Source organism: Vipera ursinii (genome assembly GCF_947247035.1).
Source record: "Vipera ursinii genome assembly, chromosome: 2".
NCBI classification, from domain to species: Eukaryota; Metazoa; Chordata; class Lepidosauria; order Squamata; family Viperidae; genus Vipera; species Vipera ursinii.
The window spans coordinates 20,981,909-21,009,072 of record NC_139513.1 but is presented as its reverse complement, the minus strand read 5'-3'; the positions used below and the strand labels follow the sequence as shown (position 1 = coordinate 21,009,072).

Genomic DNA, 27,164 nt, shown 5'->3' with positions numbered 1-27,164 from the left:
AAATGGGTCATTTCAGCAGTGATCCAGTCAGGCAGATGGAGTCACATTGTAAAATGGCTCATACAATGAATAAGCATAGTTTAACAATCTCATTCTAAAGAACCCAAGAGAATTGGCATGGTAGAAAGCTCCAGTTCATAATAGGAGATAAATATTTATGATGCTGTCTTGTGGAGTAGAGGAAGCATATTAAAGGTACAGTTTACTTCAGCTATTGGATGGTCTTGCTTGACCTATTCACTTTTCTTCATATCTTTCTTTTGCAGTTTGTTCCTCAGAGCCAAAGTTTTAAAAAATGTTGAATTTAATAGCTTTGATAGTTATTAAGTGCTGAACTAGGCTGCCATCTGGACTTCCAACACTGGAGGTTTTGAAGGAGAAGCTGGAGAGCCTTTTGTCTGGAGTGGTTTGAAGATTCCTACTCTGGACAGGGGGTTGGGCTGGAAGATATCTACAGACCCTTTTATGTTTTTCATTCTAGGACTCTGAACCTCTTTGTTGTTGTTAGTTGCGAAGTCGTGTCCGACCCATCGTGACCCTATGGACAACGTTCCTCCAGGCCTTCCTGTCCTCTACCATCTTCTGGAGTCCATTTAAGCTCACGCCTACTGCTTCAGTGACTCCATCCAGCCACCTCATTCTCTGTCGTCCCCTTCTTCTATTGCCCTCAATCTTTCCCAGCATTAGGCTCTTCTCCAGTGAGTCCTTCCTTCTTATTAGGTGGCCAAAGTATTTGAGTTTTAGCTTCAGGATCTGGCCTTCTAAAGAGCAGTCAGGGTTGATCTCCTCTAGGACTGACTGGTTTGATCGCCTTGCAGTCCAAGGGACTCACAGGAGTCTTCTCCAGCACCATAGTTCAAAGACTTCAATTCTTTGGTGTTCAGCCTTTCTTATGGTCCAACTTTGACTGCCATACATTTCAACTGGGAAGACCATAGCCTTGACTATACGCACTTTTGTTGACAGGGTGATGTCTCTGCTTTTTAGTGTGCTGTCTAGATTTGCCATTGCTTTCCTCCCGAGGAACAAGCGTCTTTTAATTTCTTGGCTACAGTCCCCATCTGCAGTGATCTTGGAGCCCAGGAAAATAAAATCTGTCACTACCTCCATTTCTTCCCCATCTATTTGCCAAGAATTGAGAGGGCCAGATGCCATGATCTTGGTTTTCTTAATGTTTAGTTTCAACCCAAGTTTTGCACTCTCCTTCTTCACTCGCAACAAGAGGCTCTTTAGTTCCTCTTCACTTTCTGCCATTAGAGTGGTATCATCTGCATATCTTAGGTTGTTGATGTTTCTTCTGGCAATCTTAATTCCAACTTTTGATTCATCTAGCCCTGCCTTTCTCATGATGTGCTCTGCATATACGTTAAATAGGCAAGGCGACAGTATACAGCCTTGCCGCACTCCTTTCCCAATTTTGAACCAATCAGTGGTTCCGTGTCCAGTTCTCACTGTTGCTTCTTGGTCCGCATATAGATTTATCAAGAGACAAATAAGATGGTCTGGTACACCCATCTCTTTAAGGACTTGCCAGAGTTTGTTATGATCCACACAATCAAAGGCTTTAGCATAGTCAATGAAGCAGAAGTAGATGTTTTTCTGGAACTCTCTAGCTTTCTCCATGATCCAGCGTATGTTAGCAATTTGATCTCTAGTTCCTCTGCCTCTTCCAAATCCTGCCTGTACTTCTGGTAGTTCTCGATCCACATACTGCTGGAGTCTAGCTTGTAGAATTTTAAGCATAACTTTACTAGCATGTGAAATGAGTGCAATGGTGCAATAGTTTGAACATTCTTTGGCACTGCCTTTCTTTGGAATTGCAATGTAAACTGATCTTTTCCAATCCTGTGGCCACTGTTGAGTTTTCCAAATTTGCTGGCAAATTGAGTGTAGCACTTTTACTGCATCGTCTTTTAAGATTTTGAATAGCTCAGCTGGAATACTGTCATCTCCACTAGCTTTGTTGTTGCTCAGCTTTTCTAAGGCCCACTTCACTTCACATTCTAGGATGTCTGGCTCGAGGTCAGTGACCAACTCATTGTGATTATCAGGGACGTTAAGCTCATTCTTGTATAGATCTTCTGTGTAATTTTGCCACCTCTTCTTAATCTCTTCTGCCTCTGTTAGGTCCCTGCCATTTTGGTCCTTTATCATGCCCATTTTTGCATTAACTGAACCTCTTTAGTGCTGGTCATTAACTAGTGTAAACTTCTCCACTCATACCTTCTTGGCTTTCATTCTTCTTAATTTGTCATACATATTTTCAAAATACTTAGTGGCTACTACCTCCAACTCATTTTAATATTATGTGACATATTTGTATGCTTTCATTTCTCAAAGTGGGCAGAAACACACTGTTATATACAGCAATTGCATATTTATCAACAAGCACTCATTGCTGCAACAAGACATTCTACTATTCAGTTTCTCCAAGCATTTGTGTATCTTAATGTTTCTCCATCTTTACCCAACTTTAATAAATATTCTACCATTGGAGCCAGGTTCATTTATATGTTGTTTTGTTTCTTTGAAGAAAGCTTTTCAGTGGTGTAAATAGAGAAGGCATAAACCGAAGGTATTGTTTTTAAGCCACAAAATGTAGAAATATGATCAAAGAGTTCAGAATCCATCTCTTCAAGAACTGCCAGCAGATTCTTTTGTCTTCCACATATATAGTTTGGGACATTCTCCTGCCCTGTAGACAGCAAGTCCATCATGGCCTCATATGTTATTCTTGCATTGAAGAAGTTATCATAGATGTTGTACCCCAGAGTGATGTTGGGTAACATGCTTGGGCTCTGGTTGATCTCACGGACAGCCAAGAGGAAGAGCAGAGTATGGCAGAACATTGTCAACTTACTGCAAAATAATTGGCTATCTATACAATGACTGTAGGTTGCACACAACCATCCAAAAACATTGTTCAAAACATATTTTTCACCACAGAATCCAGATAAGGCATTCCCACATCACAAACCCCCCTCCCCTTTCTAACCCAATGTTTGGGAGAAAGAGCCAGGTTTTCACAGCCCTTCAAAATGTTAAAAAAGAATGCTAAAACCAAATGTTGTCATAATATTATATTACTTCTTATAGTGAGGAGGTGATTAATAGCTGGATTCAAGTGCTGGATTCACTCTTGAGAAAAATGATATCACCTATCTGGAGATAGTCCTCATCTCAAAAGGCCTTTGTTAGAGATTGTTTTGCTTCAGAATATTGATGACTTTAGAGTTTATGCACTATTCAAAAATCTTTCATGCAATTCTCTATCGATAAAATATTAGCTTATCATGAGAGGTATTTATCCTTCTTGGATAAAGGTTTTTGAAAGGTATTCCTTATTTTTAAAAGCAAAAATAAAATAGAAGTCACAAAACCTTCCAAAATAGGTCAAAGGCATTGGTTGGAAAGTAACGTTGGAAAGTGTGGAAGGAAGGATAGAGTGCAATGCAGGGAAGGAGAGGAGATTGTGGGGAGCAAGCTCAAGAGGATTCCTTCTGCTGAAAGGTTTTGAGTTACTTCATTGAGAGACAGTAGGCAGCTATATAACTATGACTTACTAAGAATAAATAAAAACAAATATCTGCTGACCCTCTACAGTACCAAAGTAATCATTTAAGAACAGGCAGAACCCCATCAGGCAAGAATTATCTTAGAAGAGTGCTGCCAAAACTGCCCAGTTTTGAGACTGACCTTTGCTTAATAGGAACTTTGCATGCTCAGCTTTTCAAAAATGAGCATGTACGGTACTTAAGGATTCTTTTCTTCCTTAAGCAAATTGGGAGAAGCAATAATGACCTGCCTTTCTCATGGTGAGGAATTGGGAAAATGGAAATCATTGGAGATGGTAAATTAAATCATCAGAATCCTATACCTGCCCATAATTACCTTCTCAATCTGTGGGTTGGAGGCTTAGAGAAAATATATGGGTAACGTCGAGAAAATATTTTAGATGTTACTGCAGTAATCAGGTAATCTCCTGGCTTGTAGTAATTAAACTTCTTAAATTCTTCTATTGTCACCTTCAATGGACATTTCATCTGCATTGTGACACAGGGAAATTGGGACAGAAACAGAAACAGAAAAAATGTCTTTTCAGCAATAGCATTTGACAGATATTGATGGAGATGTTTCCTAAAGTTCTTTCTCTGGCACAAAGTTGAAGTTCAGTGATCTCAAAATAGCTCCTTTTCAGTGAAGACTTTCCAGTTTGCCCCAGTTATGGAAGAGAAACCTGCAATTTCAGACTAGCAATTTCAGTCTTTGCCTAAGTCTGCTTCTTCTCTCAGCACTGCTGGAGATAGTTACAGATCAGATTTTTCAGTTGTTTACATCCCATTTTTAATCACATTGTTTAAAACTAAAGGTGGTGGTGAAAATTCCATAAACTTGTTTCAAAATAAAATAAATGATCATGGTTTTAATAATTAGAAGGGGAATTGGGAATGTTACATCAGAACACTGCAGTTGAATAAAATAATTTTCTATGACTCATGGGCATAGTCCAAGTTTAAGAATCAAGAAGGGAATAATTCAGGGAATTTTGACTGCTTTTTACCCTAAAAATGTATTCTATAAGATTGTCATGTGGTAAAACAATTAAATACTTTTTCCCTAGCCAGTGGAGAAATTTTAATTTCTTCTTATTGTGTCTTGTGTGAATGAAACTATCTTCTTCAATGAAGTTCAGATATCCCAGAATTGTTATCTCTAGGTAATGGTATATCCTAATATCAATATTGTTTTGAATGATTTTTTTCTTGAATACTGCACTCTTTTGGGCTATATAGAGAATAAGTGCATATGGATTGATTATCAACTGTCATGTGGGCATCAACATCTACTGACATCATAGCTGGACCATCTTCAGGATGATCTGTCCATAACATGGACCTTCATGTATCCCAGTGACACACACTTTGACACTAATTGAGACAAGCCACCTTGATGCTGGTCATGTTTTTCTCTTTCCTTCTACTTTTTCCCAGATCTGTCTAGTACAGTACATCTTTTACAACTCTATCTGGCATAAGAGGAACTTGCCAGAGTAACCCAAGCCCTTTTCACCCTTGCCTGGAATACTTCAATGTGTTGTACATGGATGTTTTTTCAAAGACCATTCAATAGTTTCAATTGGACTAGAATGCAGTTACTCAGCTGTTGGTGTGTCAAAGGGATTCTGCACTGATTTCCTATTAACTTTGGTCCTTACTAGCTTCTAAATGAAGTTCAAAGTTTTGACCTTTAAAATCATAAAAAGGTAAAGGTTCTCCCGCACATGTGTGCTAGTCGTTTCCAAATCTAGGGGCCAGTGCTCATCTCCGTTTCAAAGCCGAAGAGCCAGCGCTTCTCCAAGGACGTCTCTGTGGTCATGTGGCCGGCATGACTAGACGCCAAAGGGGCACGGAAAGCTGTTACCTTCCCACCGTAGTGGTCCCTATTTTTCTACTTGCATTTTTACGTGCTTTCAAACTGCTAGGTTGGCAGAAGCTGGGACAAGTAACAGGCACTCACCCTGCTATGCGGCACTGAGGATTCGACCCGCCAAGCTGCTGACCTGATCGACAAGCTCAGCGTCCTAACCCACTGAGCCACCGCGTCCCTCTTTAAAATCATACATGGCTTGATAGTAGAATATTATATGAACACTTTCTCAACCCAATTTCATCCCATCCAGCTCAAATATTTAGTCAGAATGGGTTTGGCCCCAGCCAATTCCATGAGTGTTCAAACTCCAAGAATTGTCCACAGACATCAAAATTTCAAAGGTTCAGGGACTCTGGAGTTTTTGGGGGAGAAGGCAGAGGTGGGATTCAGCCAGTTCACACCATTTCAGCAGAACTGGTAGCTAATTTTTTGTTGCCCAGGTGCAGAATAGACTTCTAGAAGTGGCATCCACACAGAGAACTGGTTGTTCACATATTTGAATGCCACCACTGGGGGAGGGGGTCAATTACATTTGAAATAGAAAGATAAGTAATACTGTGATCCTTGTTTCAGAATGTGGGAGAACTGTTGGAAGTCATTTGGATTTGGGCACAAATCACATCACTGAATTAATATGTTCTTTCACTACACTAACATTTTCTCTCTGTTTGCTAGTCAATAGGTAGTTAATCTACTTTAATTAGATTCCATGAAGTTTGTTTGACAGACTAAGGCAGGGGTATCAAACTGCTGGCCCGCAGACTGGATGCGTCACCAGGAAATCACACCCACCCCATTGCCGGCAATGGAGAAAAAGGTCTGATATGTCATGCAATGTCATGTGACATTGCGAGCTTGACATGTCTGGACTAAGGGAAAATATTTCTAGGGAAAACATGTTTCATATTTAAATGCCATAAGGTATATAAATGTGTTATTGATCTGATGTGGAGAATTCAGTGCTGCGCCATTCTGCCTTTATGATATTATTATTCTACAGTGTTTTAGTTGTCCTTGTATTTAAAGTAAGCCAGAGGTGAAATATTGTAACCCAGGCTCTGAATAAAAGATAGGTCTCCTTTGGCAATTCTCTACTACTACTTCTTTCTGTCTTCAAGTCCCACAAATCACCTGATTTCCCACAGAAATGAGGGGGTGACAGAAATATTATTTATCCCAATCCACCCACTTTCTAAGGAGACCTCAAAAAAAATGTAACGGGAACAATGGGGAAAATATTACTTGAAGTGGATCTTTCCCCACTTCCAATTAATAAAAAAGTAAATCAAACCCAGCAAGTTGGTTTCTGTTGAGATCCCATGATATTATATCTTCTCCAATCAGAAGTGACAGACACCTAGATGAAAAGATGGATTGCGTGTTCCTCCCATATGCTTCAAGGGTAAAGTCAAGGTGTGTGAAAAATGACATATTTCTCCTCCCATGAATTTGGAAGGAAATCAGGTAAGAGGTTTGGAGTGCCAGTATAGAAAAGTCCATACTTTGGAATCTACACATTTGGAATTAGAGGTTCAGATGGATCTGTGACAATTCACTGCAGAACAACTCACCATGGCCAACTGGCTGCAGGACAAGGATTACACCAATATCAAAGAAATGATGGAATAGAATCATTAAAAAATGATAAAAAGGAGGGATAGAATGAAACAGGAATGACAACAAATAAAATATTTTTTATTTATTTTAAATAATTATATTAAAATGTTAAATTGTCCCATGTTGAGTTGGCCATAGCCAGTTTGCCACAATCAGTTGGCTATGGTGAGTTCTCCCATTCTGGCTTCAGATTAACATTCATCCTTGAAGCAACTGATTGTCCAGGAAATATATGTAATTCATTTACTTATACTCCATCAAATGGGTTTTGGAGGCTGCAATGGATAAAGGTCTCAGAGTACATATTTAGCAGGAGGACTCAAATCTGCCCATCGTATAGCATTGACCATGGTTTCAGCATCTCAGATTTTGTTTACCCCTTCAACTTCAGCCTTTGTTAGTATTGCACTCCTACAGAACCATCTCTTGGTCCCCTACTAGATAACGTATGACTTCAAATATCATTGAATTATGAACAAGTCAGTAATAGGCCATTTTTCAGATTAATGCACCAGGGAATGTTGACTAGATCTTATCTGTCATCATGAAGACTTATAGTCTTCCACATTTTGAAAGATACAAGACATTTAACAGGGGCCTCCAATAGGTTGTTCTATACATCCTGACATGGGCTTAACCATTCTGGAGTATCTGACTTTCATTGAGGAAGATGATTTCACGCGCACCAGACATAATAAGAAGGAATTATAATGGCCTGCTGACTAGTTCAAGAGCATTTAACTTTTTTTCCCACATTTTAAACTTTAGAATCCCAAGAATAAGTTTATACACTAAAAACAATCAAACTTCCCTGAATTGTTGCTTTCTTGACTCTCAGATTAGGATTATTCTCCTGGGCCAAACAAAATTATTTTCTCCAACTGCACACTTTTGTGGCAATGCTCCTTCCCAATTCCCCTTGTAATTATTAAAATCATAATTATTTATTCCCCTTTGAACAAAGTTTATGGGATTTCCACCACCCCAATTAGTTACCAATCAATGTGACAACAAATGGGATATACAGCATCTGAAAATCTGATTTGTAACAGACTCCTTCTATGATGAGAGCAGAGTTTGTAGTAAAATTGACCAAATAGTATAACAGTCTAAAAATGCAGATATGGGGCCAAACTGGAACTTCTTCACTGTATTTATGTTCTTTTGTGAACTCTGAGTTTTAACTCTGTGCTGAATAAAGAACTATAGGAAGGATCTTCTGCAGTATGTGTCAAATGTTGCTGTTGCTGCATAAACAGCTCTTTCTGCTTCATCTTCTGTCTCAAATTCCGTGTTGCTCTATGCTGATGAAATGTCCACTTAAGGTGATAATAGAAGAAAAGGAATGGTTCCATTACCACAAGCCAGGAGACTACTTAATTACTGGAATAATGTCTGGAATCGTATCTCGACTGTACCAATTTTCATTCTCCAAGCCTCCAACCCACCAACTGAAAAGGTAATTGTCATCATGTCCAGGATTCTGGTGATTGATTTTACCTGCACCAATGTCTTTTCTAGCAATGATTTCCTTTCCCCTATTCCTCACCTTGAGAAAGGCAAGTCATTATTACTTCTCCCAATTTGCTTTAGAGGAAAGGCTCCTAGGAAAAATGATGAATTTGTAAAACCTGAGTTTGCAAAGTTCCTTTTAAGTTCTTCCACTAGTGTCAACCTCAACACCGGACAAAACTAGGCATTGCCAACACTGCCTGCTTTCAAATGATTACTTTGGTACTGTGGAGAGTCAGCAATTTATTCATATTTATTTGATTTATTTATTAACAATTGTTAAGGAGTATCTCCCAATAAAGTTACTGAATACCTTAGAGCAGAGGGAGATCGCTTATACTTTCTCCCTACCATCTCTTTCCTTTCCTTACGTTTACTCTATAATTCCTACCACACTCTCCACTCTTTCTTTCCACCCTTTAACACTTTTGCTACTTTTGTGTTTACCATTGTCCGTTTGGTTTAAATAAAAGGCATACCTTTTAAAAAGCAAATTCAAGGAAGGGAGAGATTTTATAAGTTAATGTTTTGTCACAGAGGATCACATTAATTGTAGTTAACTGTAGAATATAGGGAAATAATTCTAAAGTCATGAGTATTCTTCAGCAAATCTCTAGATCTAAAGAAGGCTTATGGAGAGATATCCATCTTCAGATAGGTATTACCACTTGCTAATCTAGCACTTGAATCCAGCTGTTAGTCATTTCCAGGGAGGTATAATAGGAATAAATTCTATAATATGATCATAACATATAGATGTCTACTTGGTAGCATCCCTTATTAGCATTCTGGAGGAGTGGGAAGACACAGATCTTCCCCCCAAGCATTGTGCTAGGATGGGGGTTGTGAGCTGTAATCATACCTAGTCTGGTACCTGGGGATAAGGGCATGATTTTAATTACATTTTATGGATTGTTGTTAACTGATATATAAGAACCTTACTATATCTCCCTGATACTTCCTTTGTAAAGAAGTTCCTAGTGGTGTCAATGGGATTGTTCTCCTAATAGTAATTTCAAGATATCTATCACCTGCAAAGCCCAAATAAATTGAATAATTTAAATAAATGATGAGTGTCTGATTATCCTTTTGGCATTGCGCTATATAGCTATAAAGGTAAAGGTAAAGTTTCCCCCGCACATGTGTGCTAGTCGTTTCCGACTCTAGGGGCCGGTGCTCATCTCCGTTTCAAAGCCGAAGAGCCAGCGCTTGTCCGAGGACATCTCCGTGGTCATGTGGCTGGCATGACTAGACGCCAAAGGCGCACGGAACGCTGTTACCTTCCCACCGTAGTGGTCCCTATTTTTCTACTTGCATTTTTACGTGCTTTCGAACTGCTAGGTTGGCAGAAGCTGGGACGAGTAACAGGCGCTCACTCTGTTACGCGGCACTCGGGATTCGACCCGCCAAACTGCCGACCTTCCGATCGACAAGCTCAGCGTCCTAACCCACTGAGCCACCGCATGTGCGGGGGAACCTTTACCTTTACCTTTATATAGCTATAAAGCTACAGTAAATAGGACATGCTTTTATGAAAATCCAAATGGAAGATGAACATTGGAAATTTCTTATGTTGTAGTGAGAACAACTTCTACTACCTTCTGCCCTTCTTGTTGGCCATTCATGAAATCAACCAGAATTCAAGGCTCTTACCCAACATCACCCTGGGCTACAACATCTATCAGAACTTTTTCAGTGCAAGACTGACATATGAGGCCATGATGGATGTGCTGTCCCCAGGCCAGGAGAACATCCCAAACTACAGATGTGGAAGACAAAAGAACCTGCTGGCAGTCCTTGAAGATTCTGAACTCTTTGATCATATTTCTAATGTCTTGAGCATCTACAAAATCCCACAGGTATAAAGCCAAAGGAAATTAATTCCATCTTGTAAATTCTTCAGATATACAAATATATACAAGTGCTTGCCTAGAAGGCAACACTTCTATATATTTTTCCAAATAAGTTGAGCGTCAGAGAATAAATATTAGAGGAGCTGAAGAGTGACCAATTTAAAAGAGCTGGTTTTGTACACAGAATCATAGAATAAAAAAGTCCAATTCCCAACACAGGACAAGAATGCTCAGACTGCTACAGATAAATTTCTGTCCAATATTTCCTCAAAAATATCCAGCAATGGAGGAATTCCTCATTTTTCTGATCTTGAGACTGAAATAAAAATTGGGAAAGAAAGATATGAAAGAAAAACGAATTGATCAAGACAGCTTGTAGGCACCTCCAGAAAGCAGCTTTTACATACTTTCTGCAGTGTACAAGACAAAATAAAGTATATCATCATATTCTTTCCTATATTTAACTGGAGCTTGGCACAAGTGGCACAATGCCACTTGTCTTGGGTTTTTTTTTAAGTGAGGTTATTAAACAGACTTCTACATTCCAAATGTCTGAAATTAATTCAACCAATTAAAGAGTTCATACAGAAATATTTGAAAACAATTGTATGAATGAAGACAATGAAATAATATACCAATATTAAACAATTGCTAGGGGGGAATATAACAAACAATATTTCAAGTCCAACATATGAAGCAATTAAATAAGCAGCAATAATCTACAAGATAGGTATTACCACTTGCTAATCTAGCACTTGAATCCAGCTGTTAGTCATTTCCAGGGAGGTATAATAGGAATAAATTCTATAATATGATCATAACATATAGATGTCTACTTGGTAGCATCCCTTATTAGCATTCTGGAGGAGTGGGAAGACACAGATCTTCCCCCCAAGCATTGTGCTAGGATGGGGGTTGTGAGCTGTAATCATACCTAGTCTGGTACCTGGGGATAAGGGCATGATTTTAATTACATTTTATGGATTGTTGTTAACTGATATATAAGAACCTTACTATATCTCCCTGATACTTCCTTTGTAAAGAAGTTCCTAGTGGTGTCAATGGGATTGTTCTCCTAATAGTAATTTCAAGATATCTATCACCTGCAAAGCCCAAATAAATTGAATAATTTAAATAAATGATGAGTGTCTGATTATCCTTTTGGCATTGCGCTATATAGCTATAAAGGTAAAGGTAAAGTTTCCCCCGCACATGTGTGCTAGTCGTTTCCGACTCTAGGGGCCGGTGCTCATCTCCGTTTCAAAGCCGAAGAGCCAGCGCTTGTCCGAGGACATCTCCGTGGTTATGTGGCTGGCATGACTAGACGCCAAAGGCGCACGGAACGCTGTTACCTTCCCACCGTAGTGGTCCCTATTTTTCTACTTGCATTTTTACGTGCTTTCGAACTGCTAGGTTGGCAGAAGCTGGGACGAGTAACAGGCGCTCACTCTGTTACGCGGCACTCGGGATTCGACCCGCCAAACTGCCGACCTTCCGATCGACAAGCTCAGTGTCCTAACCCACTGAGCCACCGCATGTGCGGGGGAACCTTTACCTTTACCTTTATATAGCTATAAAGCTACAGTAAATAGGACATGCTTTTATGAAAATCCAAATGGAAGATGAACATTGGAAATTTCTTATGTTGTAGTGAGAACAACTTCTACTACCTTCTGCCCTTCTTGTTGGCCATTCATGAAATCAACCAGAATTCAAGGCTCTTACCCAACATCACCCTGGGCTACAACATCTATCAGAACTTTTTCAGTGCAAGACTGACATATGAGGCCATGATGGATGTGCTGTCCCCAGGCCAGGAGAACATCCCAAACTACAGATGTGGAAGACAAAAGAACCTGCTGGCAGTCCTTGAAGATTCTGAACTCTTTGATCATATTTCTAATGTCTTGAGCATCTACAAAATCCCACAGGTATAAAGCCAAAGGAAATTAATTCCATCTTGTAAATTCTTCAGATATACAAATATATACAAGTGCTTGCCTAGAAGGCAACACTTCTATATATTTTTCCAAATAAGTTGAGCGTCAGAGAATAAATATTAGAGGAGCTGAAGAGTGACCAATTTAAAAGAGCTGGTTTTGTACACAGAATCATAGAATAAAAAAGTCCAATTCCCAACACAGGACAAGAATGCTCAGACTGCTACAGATAAATTTCTGTCCAATATTTCCTCAAAAATATCCAGCAATGGAGGAATTCCTCATTTTTCTGATCTTGAGACTGAAATAAAAATTGGGAAAGAAAGATATGAAAGAAAAACGAATTGATCAAGACAGCTTGTAGGCACCTCCAGAAAGCAGCTTTTACATACTTTCTGCAGTGTACAAGACAAAATAAAGTATATCATCATATTCTTTCCTATATTTAACTGGAGCTTGGCACAAGTGGCACAATGCCACTTGTCTTGGGTTTTTTTTTAAGTGAGGTTATTAAACAGACTTCTACATTCCAAATGTCTGAAATTAATTCAACCAATTAAAGAGTTCATACAGAAATATTTGAAAACAATTGTATGAATGAAGACAATGAAATAATATACCAATATTAAACAATTGCTAGGGGGGAATATAACAAACAATATTTCAAGTCCAACATATGAAGCAATTAAATAAGCAGCAATAATCTACAAGAATTTAACATACTTGTCAGTTTAAAAAGATATTCCATGACTGGGTGGGTGACCCACAGAGTTAGAATGTGGATAAAAACAGAGTATGTAGGGCTCATGTGAGCCTAAGTTGTTGACAGTAAAAGTGTCCCACTGAATCCACTCCATCACCCAGGGAAAACTGCATGGGAAAGGGTTGACCAGAGGTGTGTGCTCCATCAGGACCACCCACAGATAATTTAGAGCTCCCTAGTTTTAAAGCAAGCATGAAAGACAAAAGGACAGAACATCAAGGGAGCCAGTAAAATTCATGCAGTTATTGTTTGAAACTTCTCTCAGCAGTAGGGAAAGGCCCTTAGATTTACCATGTGACTTATTAAAACTGACACAAATTATCAATACCTTCTGTTTCATCTTAGATCAACTATAGTGTCATCAACCAGATTGCTGAGCAAAATCAACATTTTCCTTTTTCATATCGGATGACCCCAGACCAAAAACCTCCCTACTCTGCAATTGTCAAGTTGCTCCTGCATTTCCAATGGACGTGGATCGGTCTCCTTTCTCTGGACAATGACAGAGGAGAAAAATTCAAAAGAAGCTTGGAAGCTCTTGCTCTAAAAAATGGGATTTGCATTGTCCTCTCAGGAACCATCCCAGAAGCAAATATGAAGTCAAGTGCTAAAGATACCCTCATGCAAGAAAAACGGGAAATTTTCCTTTCTCTTATGAAGAGTGAAATAAAAATTATAGTATGCCAAATGGATTTTAAGGCCTCAGGGATACTAGCATCAGTAATACAAGTGCTGGACAAGAGTAAGAAATTCATTGTTGGAAGAGTGTGGATTGCAACAACTTTGACAGCTTTAAGTGTAGGTATTTTTGACCTCTGGGTTGATCTCCAAAATAAACATGCTTTGTTTTCCTTCCTCATCCAGAGAAAGAGAAGGACTCAGTATTATGACTTTACATCTTATACATCTATGGTCACAGTATATGGAAAGGAGGCATTCCAATGTTCCAATTCAAGTCCTTCGTTTTCTAAGAAAGTTTGGAAAAAATGCAAAGAAAAAGAGAACTGGGAATTCCCACCCCATGATGTGATTGCAAGAATCCTCTCTCAGGATCCCTCCAGTATTTCCAAAGTAATTCAAACTGTGGCATTGGCCCTCAGTGCTGCCTCTTCCTCCCAACTGAGTAAGAGGAGAACACAATTTGGATACCATGAATCATCCCAGATTGTGCAGCCATGGCAGGTAAGTCTTCTTGTTTGAGGTTCTACTGATTTTCCCCTTCCAATTCCTCAGTATTAAATTAGATGTAGAGAGGGATGGAATATTCCAAAGAACAATTGCCCAGTTTGTAGTATTTGAGAGTGAGTTTGAGAAGGAGATGATGGAGAAAAATCTTCCAAAGTTAAACAGTTTGGGATGTCATTGTGACAGAAATAGCTCTATGGTGACAATGTGATTTTCTAAATTAAATAAATATCAGAATATTCCAGCAATCCTCAACCCTTTCTTGTGATCACAAAGTGATCTAGTTTCCAAGCTTAGGAGTTAGGCTTGATTGTTCATTCTGGATTGTAATTGGACTTTGCTGGGTAAACATTTCTAAAGTAGCAACAAAGATATAAATCAATGTCTTTTCAAAGCATCTTCTGAGGGCCACAAAAAGGTCATCCACCCATCTCCTGAACTAAAGCATATGCTTCCATAGATAGTCTTTGAAAGAGATAACATCAGTATGCAATTGTTATTGCATTCCTAGCCCAAAGTAAAGCTCTGCTAACTTCATCTTGATCAGGACTGACGGTAAAATTATATTCTCCATCTTCTCCCATTACAAGTTTTCCCATATCTCTAAATGGTGTTACCTCAGGTGGGGCAGTGATGGTGAAACAAAAAAACAGAGAAAATAAAACATAGAATAATAGAATAATAGAGTTAGAAGGGATCTCAGAGGTTTTCTAGTCCAACCCCCTACTCAAGCAGGAGACCGTATACCATTTCAGAAATATGGTTGTCCAGTCTCTGAAGCCTCCAGTGATAGAGCACCCACTAATTCTGAAGGAAAGCTATTCCATTGGTTGATTGCTCTCACCATTAGGAAATTTCTCCTTAGTTCTAGGTTGTATCTGTCCTTGGTAAATTTCCACCATTGTTTCTTGTCTTGCGTATTGGTGCTTTGGAAAATAGTTTGACCTCCTCATCTTTGTAGGAGCCCCTCAAATATTGGAATAGTGCTATCATGTTTCCCCTAGTCCTTATTTCCCTTAGACTAGACCAGGGGTCGGCAACCTTAAAAACTCAAAGAGCCACTTGGACCCGTTTTGCAGAGAAAAGAAAACACTTGATTGAAGAGTTTAATTAAAAATATAGGCTGCTGTGCATGAGTTCTCTCTCTCTTCCTCCCTCTCCCTCTTTTTCTCTCTCTCCCTCTCTCTCTCTCCCCTCCCTCTCTCTCCCTCTCTCCAATCTTCTGCTCTCTCCAATCTTCTGGCAAGCTGGCTTCACACTGTTCTCCGATAAGCTGACACACATTCTGATTGGGCTGGCTTTCTCCGGCTCTTGGTTTGCCAGTCCTCTTCCCCCACATTCTCTTTCTCTCTCCCTCCCTCCCTCCCTCCCTCCCTCCCTCCCTCCCTCTCTCTGTCTGTCTGTCTGTCTGTCTGTGTAATACTTTCTTAACTATTTAGATTACCTTGCTAGGCCCCAAACATGGGGCAAATCTTTATTTCCTGTTTTCAGCCTATCTTGAAGGCTATCAAACAGGCAGTAGTCACACCGGACAATTCATATATTTGTGTAAATTACTAACAAAGAATTAAAGGGAAACTGAGATGCATTTCTGACTCCTTAGTTGTCCTCAGTCAGCTATACCCTTCTGAGATTCGAACCTGGGCTGATTGCATACAAGGCAGTGTTATTTGCCTCTAAGCCACAAGGTCCCTCTCGCTCTGTTAGCTTTTTTCTGCAAGGGAAGATATGTTTCAAATGTTAACTATTTAGATTACCTTGATATATATATATATATATATATATATATATATATATATATATATATATATATATATATATATATATATATATATATATGTGTGTGTGTGTGTGTGTGTGTGTGTGTGTGTGTGCGTGCGTGTGTGTGTGTGTGAGGCCACTCTCTTTTTTTACACACACACACAGAGAGAGAGAGAGAGGGAGAGAGGGAGAGAGAGGGAGGGTGGGGGGAAAGCATAAGTGTCTCTGTCACTCTCTCTGCAAATGGTGGAGGATGACTGGGAGCCACAGGAGAAGACTGAAAGAGGCATATGCGGCTTCAGACCCATGGGTTGCCAACCTGTGGACTAGACATACCAAATTCCTGCAACTGTTCTTTTTATGTTTTAGCCTCCAGCCCCCTAATCATTTTTGCTGCTCTTTTCTGCACTCTTTCCAGAGTTTCAACATCTTTTTAAAATTATGATTTCCAAAACTGGATGCAGTATTCAAAGTGTGTTCTTTCTAATGCTTTGTAAAACAATACGAGCACTTCACATGATCTTGATTCTATCCCTCCATTAATGCAGCTTAGAATTGCATTGGCTTTTTGGCTAGTACCAAACACTGTTGCCTCATATTTGAGTGGTTGTCCACTAGGACTCCAAGATCACTCTCACAGTTACTGACATTAAGCCACGTTTCACCTAGTCTATCTCTATACAATTAGTTTTTCTTCCCTAAGTGCAAAACCTTCTGGGGAGATGGTTATTCCTGCCAATTTAGTATCATCTGCAAATCTGATAAATTCACTTTCAGTTCCCTCATCTAGATCTTTTATGAAGATATTAGGTTTATTCAATTAGGTTTATTCAATTTCTATACTGCCCTTCTCCCGAAGGACTCAGGGCGGTTAACAGGGCATATATAAATAACAGTACAAAAATTAAAAAGAAATTAAACCAATGCCCAATTAAAATACAATGACAATAAAATAATAAAAAACCATTAAAAAACCCTAATATTCCCCATCAGGCCAGACCAGCTAGTTCAAATAAGTGGGTCTTCCGCCCGCGCCGGAAGGAGCGAAGGTCCGATGCCATCCGGAGCTCAACCGGCAGTTTATTCCATAATGCCGGAGCACCCACAGAGAAGGCCCTCCCCCTGGGGGCCACCAGTCAACATTCCCTGCCCCGAGGCACCCGAGGATGCCCTCTCTGTGGGAACGCACAGGGCGGAGGGGAGTTGATGCCGGCAGCAGGTGGTCCTCGAGGTATCCCGGACCCATGCCATGTAAGGACTTAAAGATCATAACCAAAACCTTGAACCTCACCCGGAAGACAACTGGTAACCAATGTAGCTCGCGGAGCAAAGGTGTAACATGGGAGTACCGGGAAACTCCCAAGACAACTCTCGCGGCCGCATTCTGTACCAGTTGGAGCCTCCGAGTGGTCTTCAAGGGAAGCCCCATGTAGAGAGCATTGCAGTAGTCCAGGTGAGAGGTCACGAGCGCATGAGTGACCGTACGCAGGGCATCCCGGTCCAGATAGGGCCGCAACTGGCGCACCAGGCGAACCTGGGCGAAAGCCCCCCTAGTCACGGCCACTATATGATCTTCCAGAGTAAGTCGTGAATCTAGGAGGACTCCCAAGTTGCGAGCCCTATCCACGGGGGGTTAGGACTCACCCCCCCATAAGAAGAGATGGAATATTTTGAATGTCCCGGGATGCCGAAATGCACAGCCACTCAGTCTTGTCAGGGTTAAGTTGAAGTCTGTTCCTACCCATCCAGGCCGGAACCGCCTCCAGGCAATGGGACATCACATCGAGGGCATCACTGGGGTGGTTTGGGGTTGAAATAAAAAGTTGGGTATCATCGGCATATTGATGATACCCAACTCCAAAACCATGAATGATCTCACCCAGCGGTTTCATGTAGATGTTGAACAGGAGAGGGGAGAGGACCAACCCCTGAGGAACTCCACAAGTGAGGGTCCTAGGGGTCGACCTCTGTCCTCCTGCCAACACTGACTGCGAGCATCCCAGGAGATAGGAGGAGAACCACTGAAAAACTGTGCCTCCCACTCCCAATCCCCTGAGACGCCGCAGCAGGATACCATGGTCAATGGTATTGAAAGCCGCCGAGAGGTCTAATAGGACAAGGACAGAGGAATATCCTCTGTCCCGAGCCCTCCAGAGATCATTCACCAGAGTGACCAATGCCGTCTCCGTGCTGTACCCGGGCCTGAAACCCGATTGGAACGGGTCTAGATAATCCGCTTCATCCTGGACCAGGGGAAGCTGATGCGTCACCACACTCTCAACAACCTTCGCAAGAAAGCGAAGGTTGCAGACCGGACAAAAGTTGTTCAAAACAGCTGGGTCCAGAACAGGCTTCTTGAGGAGAGGTCTCACCACCGCCTCCTTCAAGACGGCGGGGAAATTACCCTCACTCAAGGAAGCAGATATAACTGCCTGGAACCAGCCTCCTGTCCTCTCCCGGGCTGCATAAACCAGCCAAGAAGGGCACGGGTCCAATAAACATGTGGTGGAGCTCAGCCTCCCCATAATCCTGTCCACTTCCTCAGGGGTTACAGAATCAAACTCCTCCCAGATAACATCGACAAGACCGCCCGTGTCCTGCTCGTCAGACTCTGCCCAGTTGGAGTTCAGACCGGTCCGAATCCGAGTGATTTTATCCAGCAGATGTTGTCCAAACTCCTCGGCACGACCCTGCAAGGGTTCCTCCCTCACCTCCTGATTAAGGAGGGAGCGGGTCACCCTAAACAGGGCAGCCGGGCGATTTTCTGCAGATGCGATGAGGGCAGAGAAGTAATTACACCTCACTGTCCTCATCGCTGCGAGATAAGACCTAATAAAGGTTCTTAGTCGCAACGGGTCAGATTCGGATCGGATGGACCTCCAACAGCTCTCTAGGCCCCGTTTCCGACGTTTCATCTCCCGGAGCTCCGAGGAGAACCATGGAGCTCGTTGGGATCTGCACCGGGTCAGGGGCCGCAAGGGTACAACTCGGTCAAGTGCCTCAGTGGCCGCCCTTTCCCAGGCTTCCACTAGGGCATCCGCCGAGTTGTGAGCAACGGAGGCAGGTGGGGACCCCAGCGCCGCCTGGAATCTATCAGGATCCATTAAGCATCTGGGGCGGTACCATCTAATTGGCTCCGTACCCCCATGGCGGGGGGTGGCAAAACGGAAGACCAGCCGCAGGAGGTGATGATCGGTCCATGACAGGGGCATAATAAATGGAGAGCCCCCACCAAGATCATCAAACCACCGTCCAGATAAAAAAACCAGGTCAAGGGTGTGGCCTCCCTCATGAGTTGGTTCAGAAATTACTTGCGTCAGGTCCATGGCCGTCATGGAAGCCATGAACTCCCGAGCTAGCTCAGATGAGCCTCCCAGGGATGGTAGATTGAAGTCACCCAAAACTATAAGTTTGGGGAACTCAATCACCAACCCCGAGAGGATATCAAGCAGCTCGGGCAGGGCTGCCGCTGCGCGACTAGGCTAAAAGTACACCAGCAGCAAGCCCAACTGCGCCCCCAGACCAAATCTCAAGAAGAGAGACTCACACCCGACTATCTGAGGAACGGTGGTCTCCCGCGGACATAAGGTCTCCCTGATAGCTACCGCCACACCCCCACCCCTACCTTGAGCTCATGGCTGGTGTAGCACCCGGAAACCTGGTGGGCAGAGGTCAACCAAAGGGACCCCACCCTCCGGGCCCAACCAAGTCTCCGTGATGCAAGCCAGGTCCGCATGCTCACCGTCAGCTAAATCCCTAACAAGGGGAGCTTTGTTAACCACGGACCTGGCATTCAGGTACACCAACCGGAGCTCAGGAGGCTGCACATCCTTGCTGCTGGAACCTCGGGGAGAAAACAGAGGGTCGGAGCGCCTCACCGCTTGCAAATAGCGGAGACGCCCCCCCGGTAACGATACGGCCCTCTGTTTATGCACCTGCTGCCATTCCCCAACGTTGGGGGAATCGACAGTCCCACGACCCGCTCCAGAGCCCCGGAGACAACCACACCCTGTTCTCCCCCCGCGCGACCAGACCCAAGCCTGGCCTGAGCCATGGTTGATTGACCACCCCCCATAGCCAAACAAACCCCACCCCGTCCCACCCTTCTCCCTAACCCAATAAAATTTTTTGATAATTAAATTACATTTATGTTGAAGGCCCCTGCCCCTGCCCAGCATTGAAGAGTGCTGGACCTAAAATGGAACTTTGGGTACCCCACAGCTTATTCCCTCCATATAGATGTAGATCCCTAGAGGACTACACATTGAGTACAATTTGTCAGCCAGTTACAAACCATCTGTTGGTGGTATAGTCTATGCCAGATTTTCAACAATGTGAGATAAATATCAAAAAAGAGCTGTGAAACCCTGGGGAATGATGAGAGAAGCTTCCCATGAAATGCTAAATCAATCTCTTTTAGACTGTAGTGGTGATCTGACGAGGTTGAATTATTCAGAGTATTTCCAATCCAGAATAATAGCAAGAAAAACATTGAATAAAGGCTCAAATTGTAATGTTTTTTCTCTCTTTCTGCAGCTTCATAGGTTCCTGAGAAACTTCCAACATCACAACATTTCCAGAGATGAGATTTATTTTGATGAAAATGGAGTTCCTCTTGGTGACTTTGATATCATGCACTGGACATCATTTTGGGAAAAGTCTGATGCAGGGGTGAAAATTGGGAGTGTAGAAAGAGAAGCCTCCTCGGAAGTCAAGATTTCCATCAATCAGAGTGCCATTCAATGGCCAACATTATTTAACAAAGTAGCTGATGCTGCTTGGTTTTTGCTCTTCTATTTACCTCCATATGTATAACCCTTTCTGCTCAGAAATAATACTTGTTGAAGTTAATTGTGATTACTTCCAAATAACCCTCATTAATTTATAAGATGTGATTTTATTTTAGAGATTTTTCAGTAATCTATCACACATTGGGAACTACTGTACCATCAATTATATTATGGGATTTGCAATCTACATTATTAAACTGGAATATGAAGCCATAATTTATAATAATAATAATAATAATAATAATAATAATAATAATAATAATAAGAAGAAGAAGAAGAAGAAGAAGAAGAAGAAGAAGAAGAAGAAGAAGAAGAAGAAGAAGAAGAAGAAGAAGAAGAAGAAGAAGAAGAAGAAGAAGTTGGAAGGGACCTTGGAGATCATCTAGTCCAACCCCCTGCCAAGGCAGGAAACCCTATACCAGGGGTCTTCAAACTTGGCCCTTTTATGACTTGTGGACTTCAACTCCCAGAATTCCTCAGCCAGGCATGCTGGCTGAGGAATTCTAGGAGTTGAAGACCACAAGTCATAAAAGGGCCACGTTTGAAGACCCCTGCCCTATACCATTTCAGACAAATGGCTGTCCAGTCTCTTCTTAAAAACTTCCAGTGTTGGAGCATTCACCACTTCTGGAGGCAGGTTGTTCCACTGGTTAGTTGTTCTAACTGTCAGGAAGTTTCTCCTTAGTTCTAGGTGGCTTCTCTCCTTGACTAGTTTCCATCCATTGCTTCTTGTCCTGCTTTCAGGTGCTTTGGAGAATAGCTTGGCTCCCTCTTCTTTGTGGCAGCCCCTGAGATATTGGAACACTGCTATCATGTCACCCCTCACCCTTCTCTTCATTAAACTACACATACCCAATTCCAGCAACCATTCCCTATATGTTTTAGCCTCCAGTCTCCCGAACATCTTTGTTGCTCTTCTCGGTACTCTTTCTAGAGTCTTGACATCTTTTTTACGTCGTGGTGACCAAAACTGGATGCAGTATTCCAGGTGTGGCCTCACCAAAGCATTGTAAAGTGGTATAAGTACTTCACGTGATCTTGATTCTATCCGTCTGTTACTGTATACCGTATTTACCGTATATCAAATCATCTTATTTTCAGTAAGAGAAAATCCAAAATGTCTATGGAGATTTTCGGTCATCCAGGTCATTGTTGTGCCAAAAGTGCTTTTTCAAAAGGTACCTGGATTTTGTTTTTCCTTGAAGACATTTCACTTTTCATACAAGAACCCTCTTCAGTTCTGACTGAATGATGGAGAATGGAAGGATTTGGAACTGCTGAAGGACTATGTTTTAAACAGGATATAGATTCAGCAGTTCCATGGTTCCACACCCATTTGCACTATTCAGGTGACCCTCCTAGTAGCCTTAACAACTCTCAGAAACACTGCTAATGACCAGATGACTGCAAGGAATATAAATCCTTTCATCCTCCAACATTCAGTCAGAACTGAAGAAGCTTCTGAGATGAAAAGCAAAATGTCTTCAAGGGAAAAAAAAGACCAGTTGCCTTTTGAAAAAGCACCTTTGGGAAAAAAATCCAGAATATGGAGAACTTAGCCCACTGAATTGCATAAGAGAAAGAAGTCATTAAGAATGTAATGAGGGAAATGAAGGCAGCTAAAAAGTCATTTACATAAAAGTATACAATGGTCAATTGTAAGAGAGAAAAATAGTGACTGAACAGAAAGTTAAATTTTGGAGGTTTCCTGAGAAAGCAAAGATGGAAAAAAATAATTTATAACAATCTCATAAATGCCCTAAGGAGAAAAACCTTTTGCAATGGAACTACTTTCCTTTGGAAAGAAGAATAAGGCAATGAGTCTGTTTTGGGATCCGCAATAGAGCTTGATAGAGAAAGGGAATCACCTTTCATTTGCCACTTGCAAGCAGATTAATTAAAGCCCATGCCACCAGTCCTTAATTTTCCTCAGTGTGGTTCTGAGATTCTGGAAACCAGTTGATTTCAGTAAACCCTTCTAATTCATATAATTGCCCTGACTAATCTTTCTGTTTATGTTTAGACGGTGCCTTATTCAAGATGTACAGAAAGCTGCTCCCCAGGTTATGCCAAGCTTGTGAGACAGGAAGCACCAGTTTGCTGCTACGACTGTTCTCTGTGTATGAAAGGAACATTCTCTGTGCAAGAAGGTACAGTAGGTGGCTCCAAAAAGAAAGAAAGAAAGAAAGAAAGAAAGAAAGAAAGAAAGAAAGAAAGAAAGAAAGAAAGAAAGAAAGAAAGAAAGAAAGAAAGAAAGAAAGCACGATACAATCAATATTCTCTCTTGGTTTTGGGGCGTATTTGATAAAGAAGCCAGAAAAACATTAAATTTTTTGAAGGCATCCACAAACTGTTCAAAGATTGGGCACTTGATTTTTCTTCAGTTGTAATTTTCTTGTTTGGTTTCATGCAAGAGGACAAGAGAACTGATAATCACATTTATCTTCAGCCTTTAAAAAAAGAATGTTGACTATTTTAAAAAATGTTGTGTCATATGGATATCTCTGGGCAGAAATATTATATTATTCCTTGAAAATGATGTAATTGATTTTTTGTTGTAGTTTTCATGCTCCTACAGCTGCAGAAACAGATTCATGCTAAGATTTTTTTTTCAGATGCATCCCACTGTGACAAGTGTCCAGATGACCATCATTCCAATAAGAAGCGAGATCAGTGTGTCCCCAAATGTATAAGCTTCTTATCCTATGAAGAATTATTGGGATTCATCCTGGCTTTCTTTGCCATTGCTTTGTCCCTGACCACTGCCTTTATTCTGGGAACCTTCATTAAATACCGAGAAACTCCCATAGTCAAAGCCAACAACTGTGAACTCACCTACATCCTCCTGGTTTCACTCCTGATTTCTTTCTTGACCTCTCTTCTATTCATTGGTCGCCCCACAAAAATGACTTGTTTTCTTCGACAAACCATTTTCAGTATTGTTTTCTCAGTTGCTGTATCTTCTGTGCTGGCCAAGACGGTAATGGTGGTGGTGGCCTTCCTGGCCACAAAGCCAGGCAGCAGCATGAGGAAATGGCTGGGGAAGAGTCTGGCCAACTCTATTGTCTTATCCTGCTCTGGTATTCAAGTAGGCATCTGTATGATATGGCTGGCAATTTCCCCCCCATTCCCAGATTCTGACTTTCATTCCCAACCAGAACATATCTTGTTGCAATGCAATGAAGGCTCAGTTGCCATGTTCTACACTGCCCTTGGCTACATGGGTTTTCTGGCTGCCATTTGCTTCTTGGTGGCATTTCTGGCTCGAAAGCTGCCAGGGAGCTTCAATGAAGCCAAACTGATCACCTTCAGCATGTTGGTTTTTTGTAGTGTATGGATCTCCTTTGTACCCACCTACTTGAGCTCCAAAGGGAAATACATGGTAGCCGTGCAGATCTTCTCCATCCTGGCCTCCAGCCTGGGTTTACTAGTCTGCATCTTTATCCCCAAATGCTACATTATTATCCTGAGACCTGCCATGAACACCAAAGAAAATCTGATGATAAAAAATCATTAAGTCTCCTGATGTTGGTCTTTATTTTTGTACAGTTTACATTCAGTATAAAATCACATACTTTGAAGTCATGTTTTATGTGTTATAGCTTATCTTTCTTCATTCTTTGTGAATTTTGTATTATAATAATTGAGTAGTAAAGTTGCTAAAACAACTGAAATCATTTGAAATAATCACATCTTTCAATTGCCACAATTTGAATTCATGTTAAATCATAAACATCATTAATGACATTAATAAAATTTCTGAAACTAGGCCAGAGATGTTACCAGAGATGTTCTGACATAGGTTTAGATTATATTAAAGACTATGGCTAATGATGATGTGTGTTTTTGTTTCTATATAGGTTGGTGTTATATTTTATTTTCTGAGATGATATTCTGACTTTAAAAATACTTAATTTCAAATATATATTTGATTGATCTCTTCTGGCTGGATAATGTAAGATAATTGACATATGATAGATAGATAGATAGATAGATAGATAGAGAGAGAGAGAGAGAGAGAGAGAGAGAAAGAAAGAAACAGAGACAGATAACATTCTATATATGAAGAATAGATAAAATATGAACATGAACACTGGGGCAATTTTTATTTTTTCTCCATACTTTTGAATAATGAGACAAATTATTATTTTAGACTGTCTTCAATCAAAAGAAAAATATATACAATTCTGAATGATTTGAAAAAAAAAGTCATGTAGACACCGGATGTGACAATGAAGTTGTGCTTATGAGAAGTATTAAAACGGATTCCTGTTTTTATCCATGTCCATATCCATATCCATTTTCATATATTTCACATATTGTGTTTGTGTGTGTGTGTGTGTGTGTGTGTGTGTGTGGTGCTGCTATCCTAGCAATTTGAAAGCATGTAAATGCAAGTAAATAAATAGGTACCTCTTCAGTGGGAAAGTAACAAGGGCTTGTGCACCTTTGGTGTATAATCATGCCGGCCACATGACCATTAAAGCATCTTCAGACAAAGCCTGATTTTCCTTTGTGAATCAAAGATAAGCACCAGTCCTTGGGTCGGTCAAGACTGTCAGAGGAAATTGACGTGGTTTTGCACTTACAATGTAAGAGACAGCCTTTCATTTAAACTGCTTCACTTTGAATCTTGTAGGGAGGGAATTTTCTAACAGCTATTTTGAGAAGATAAGCCCGTGTACAGAATGGGAGGAGAGACTTCATATGTGAAACTAATTGAATAATGTGATTTATGACATGTAGATAAGGGCAGGGTGTGTGTGTGTTATGATGGGTTTGGGGGGAGGAGATTTCAGATTCTGGCATCCCTCCATGAGTGCCAATGTTTTGTTTCATTACTAAGACTTTTTAAATAAATAATTATGCCAGCAATTTGCTTGATTTGTCTCATTCATTGGAACCTTGACATCATGCCATGTCCTAAACCCCCGCCACTGTCTCCGGTAAGAGAGATAAGCTGGCAAAGATTCAGGGAAGCATCCTCAAGATGGAAAAGGAAGGCCCAATTACTGGCAAAACTTCTCAAGAGGAAATAATAAATAGATTTCTGTGGGAAGATGAATATGGGCTGATCTCCAAACATCAGCAGATAATTGAGCTTATCTTGTCGTCAAGCTGGAACCACTCTAGTAGAGAAAATGGAGGCCAGACTGTGCGGTAAGAGGCCTCAGAAGCAGAATGGGGAGGAGATGTCATATTGTCAACCACTGAAAATCTGCCTGCCAGACCCAGGAGTCCCCTGCCAAGCCCTCCAGACCCATAGAGACAGAGGACCCCATCCTGGGGCCTCTGCAAAATGGGAGGTTGGGAAGCCCCCACAAGTGAAAGGCCAACAACCTCTGAGCTTGCCCCAGCTAATAGAAGCATTACAACAGCTGGGGGTGGTGCAGAAGCCTGGAGATCAGGAGCTGGTGGGAGGACAACAGCAAGGGTGGCAGCAGCAGGATCTAAGCATTCAACCCCTGAACATACAGCAACCAAAGTGGGACCAGCAGCAACTGGAGACACAACAACAGCAGTGGGGGCCCCAGCAACCATTTAACCAACAACCAGGGTGGGGCCAGCAGCAATGGAGACCCCAGAAACCAATGATAAACCCACCTTTCAGAGCAACATTTGATGGAGACCCAGAGAAACTGATTTTCTTCCTCAATCATGTACGCTCTCATTTGAATAGCTGGGCCCATCTCTAATCAGAACCAGATGCTATGGTCAACATGATTGCGTCCAGCCTAGAAGGGGAAGCTTCCGAATGGTTGAACAATTTATATAATGAGCAGGTCCCTGAATTGGAGGACTCCCACCTTTTCCTCATGGGGCTAAGGGAAAGATTTGAGGACCCATCCGTCACCCTCAGAGTGGAAGAGCAAATCCATAAGATAAAGCAAGCTGGCCAGCCTGCCCTGGAGTACATGCAGGAGTTTCAAAAGCTGGCCGGTTGTATAGAGAGATGGCCTGAGCAATCCATAATTCATCTTTTTAGAGAAGGGTTAGGTGACTACCTTTCTCTGGCATGTATCTACCGAGCTGTACCTGACCAACTGCATGAATGGTACCAGGCAGCGGTGAAATTAAATGTTCATCTCACCCGCTATAAGAAGCCTCTCCTATCCGAACCTGAGCCAAGGTCAGAACAACCTGAATGGCAATCACCCTCACCAAGATCTCCAACTACGGTGATGGCTGAAAGACCTAAGCCACCTGTAAAGCCGGCAATTAAGTTTTTCCGATGCAGACAGCAGGGACATTGAGCAGCAAAATACCTGGTCCCCTTCCCCCAACAGCAGAACAGACGAGGACCAGCAGTGAG

General features: G+C 41.4%; 1 protein-coding gene across 1 annotated transcript; it reads left to right on the top strand.

Moving 5' to 3' along the window:
* Positions 1-12,034: 12,034 nt before the first annotated feature.
* On the top strand, positions 12,035-24,368 carry LOC310634777 (vomeronasal type-2 receptor 26-like; the record flags this gene model as incomplete). Its single annotated transcript, XM_083353313.1, has 4 exons — positions 12,035-12,343; positions 20,598-20,747; positions 22,875-23,001; positions 23,467-24,368. 4 exons carry the CDS (start codon positions 12,035-12,037, stop codon positions 24,366-24,368), a joined length of 1,488 nt encoding a protein of 495 aa, XP_083209439.1.
* Between the last annotated feature and the right edge of the window lie 2,796 nt (positions 24,369-27,164).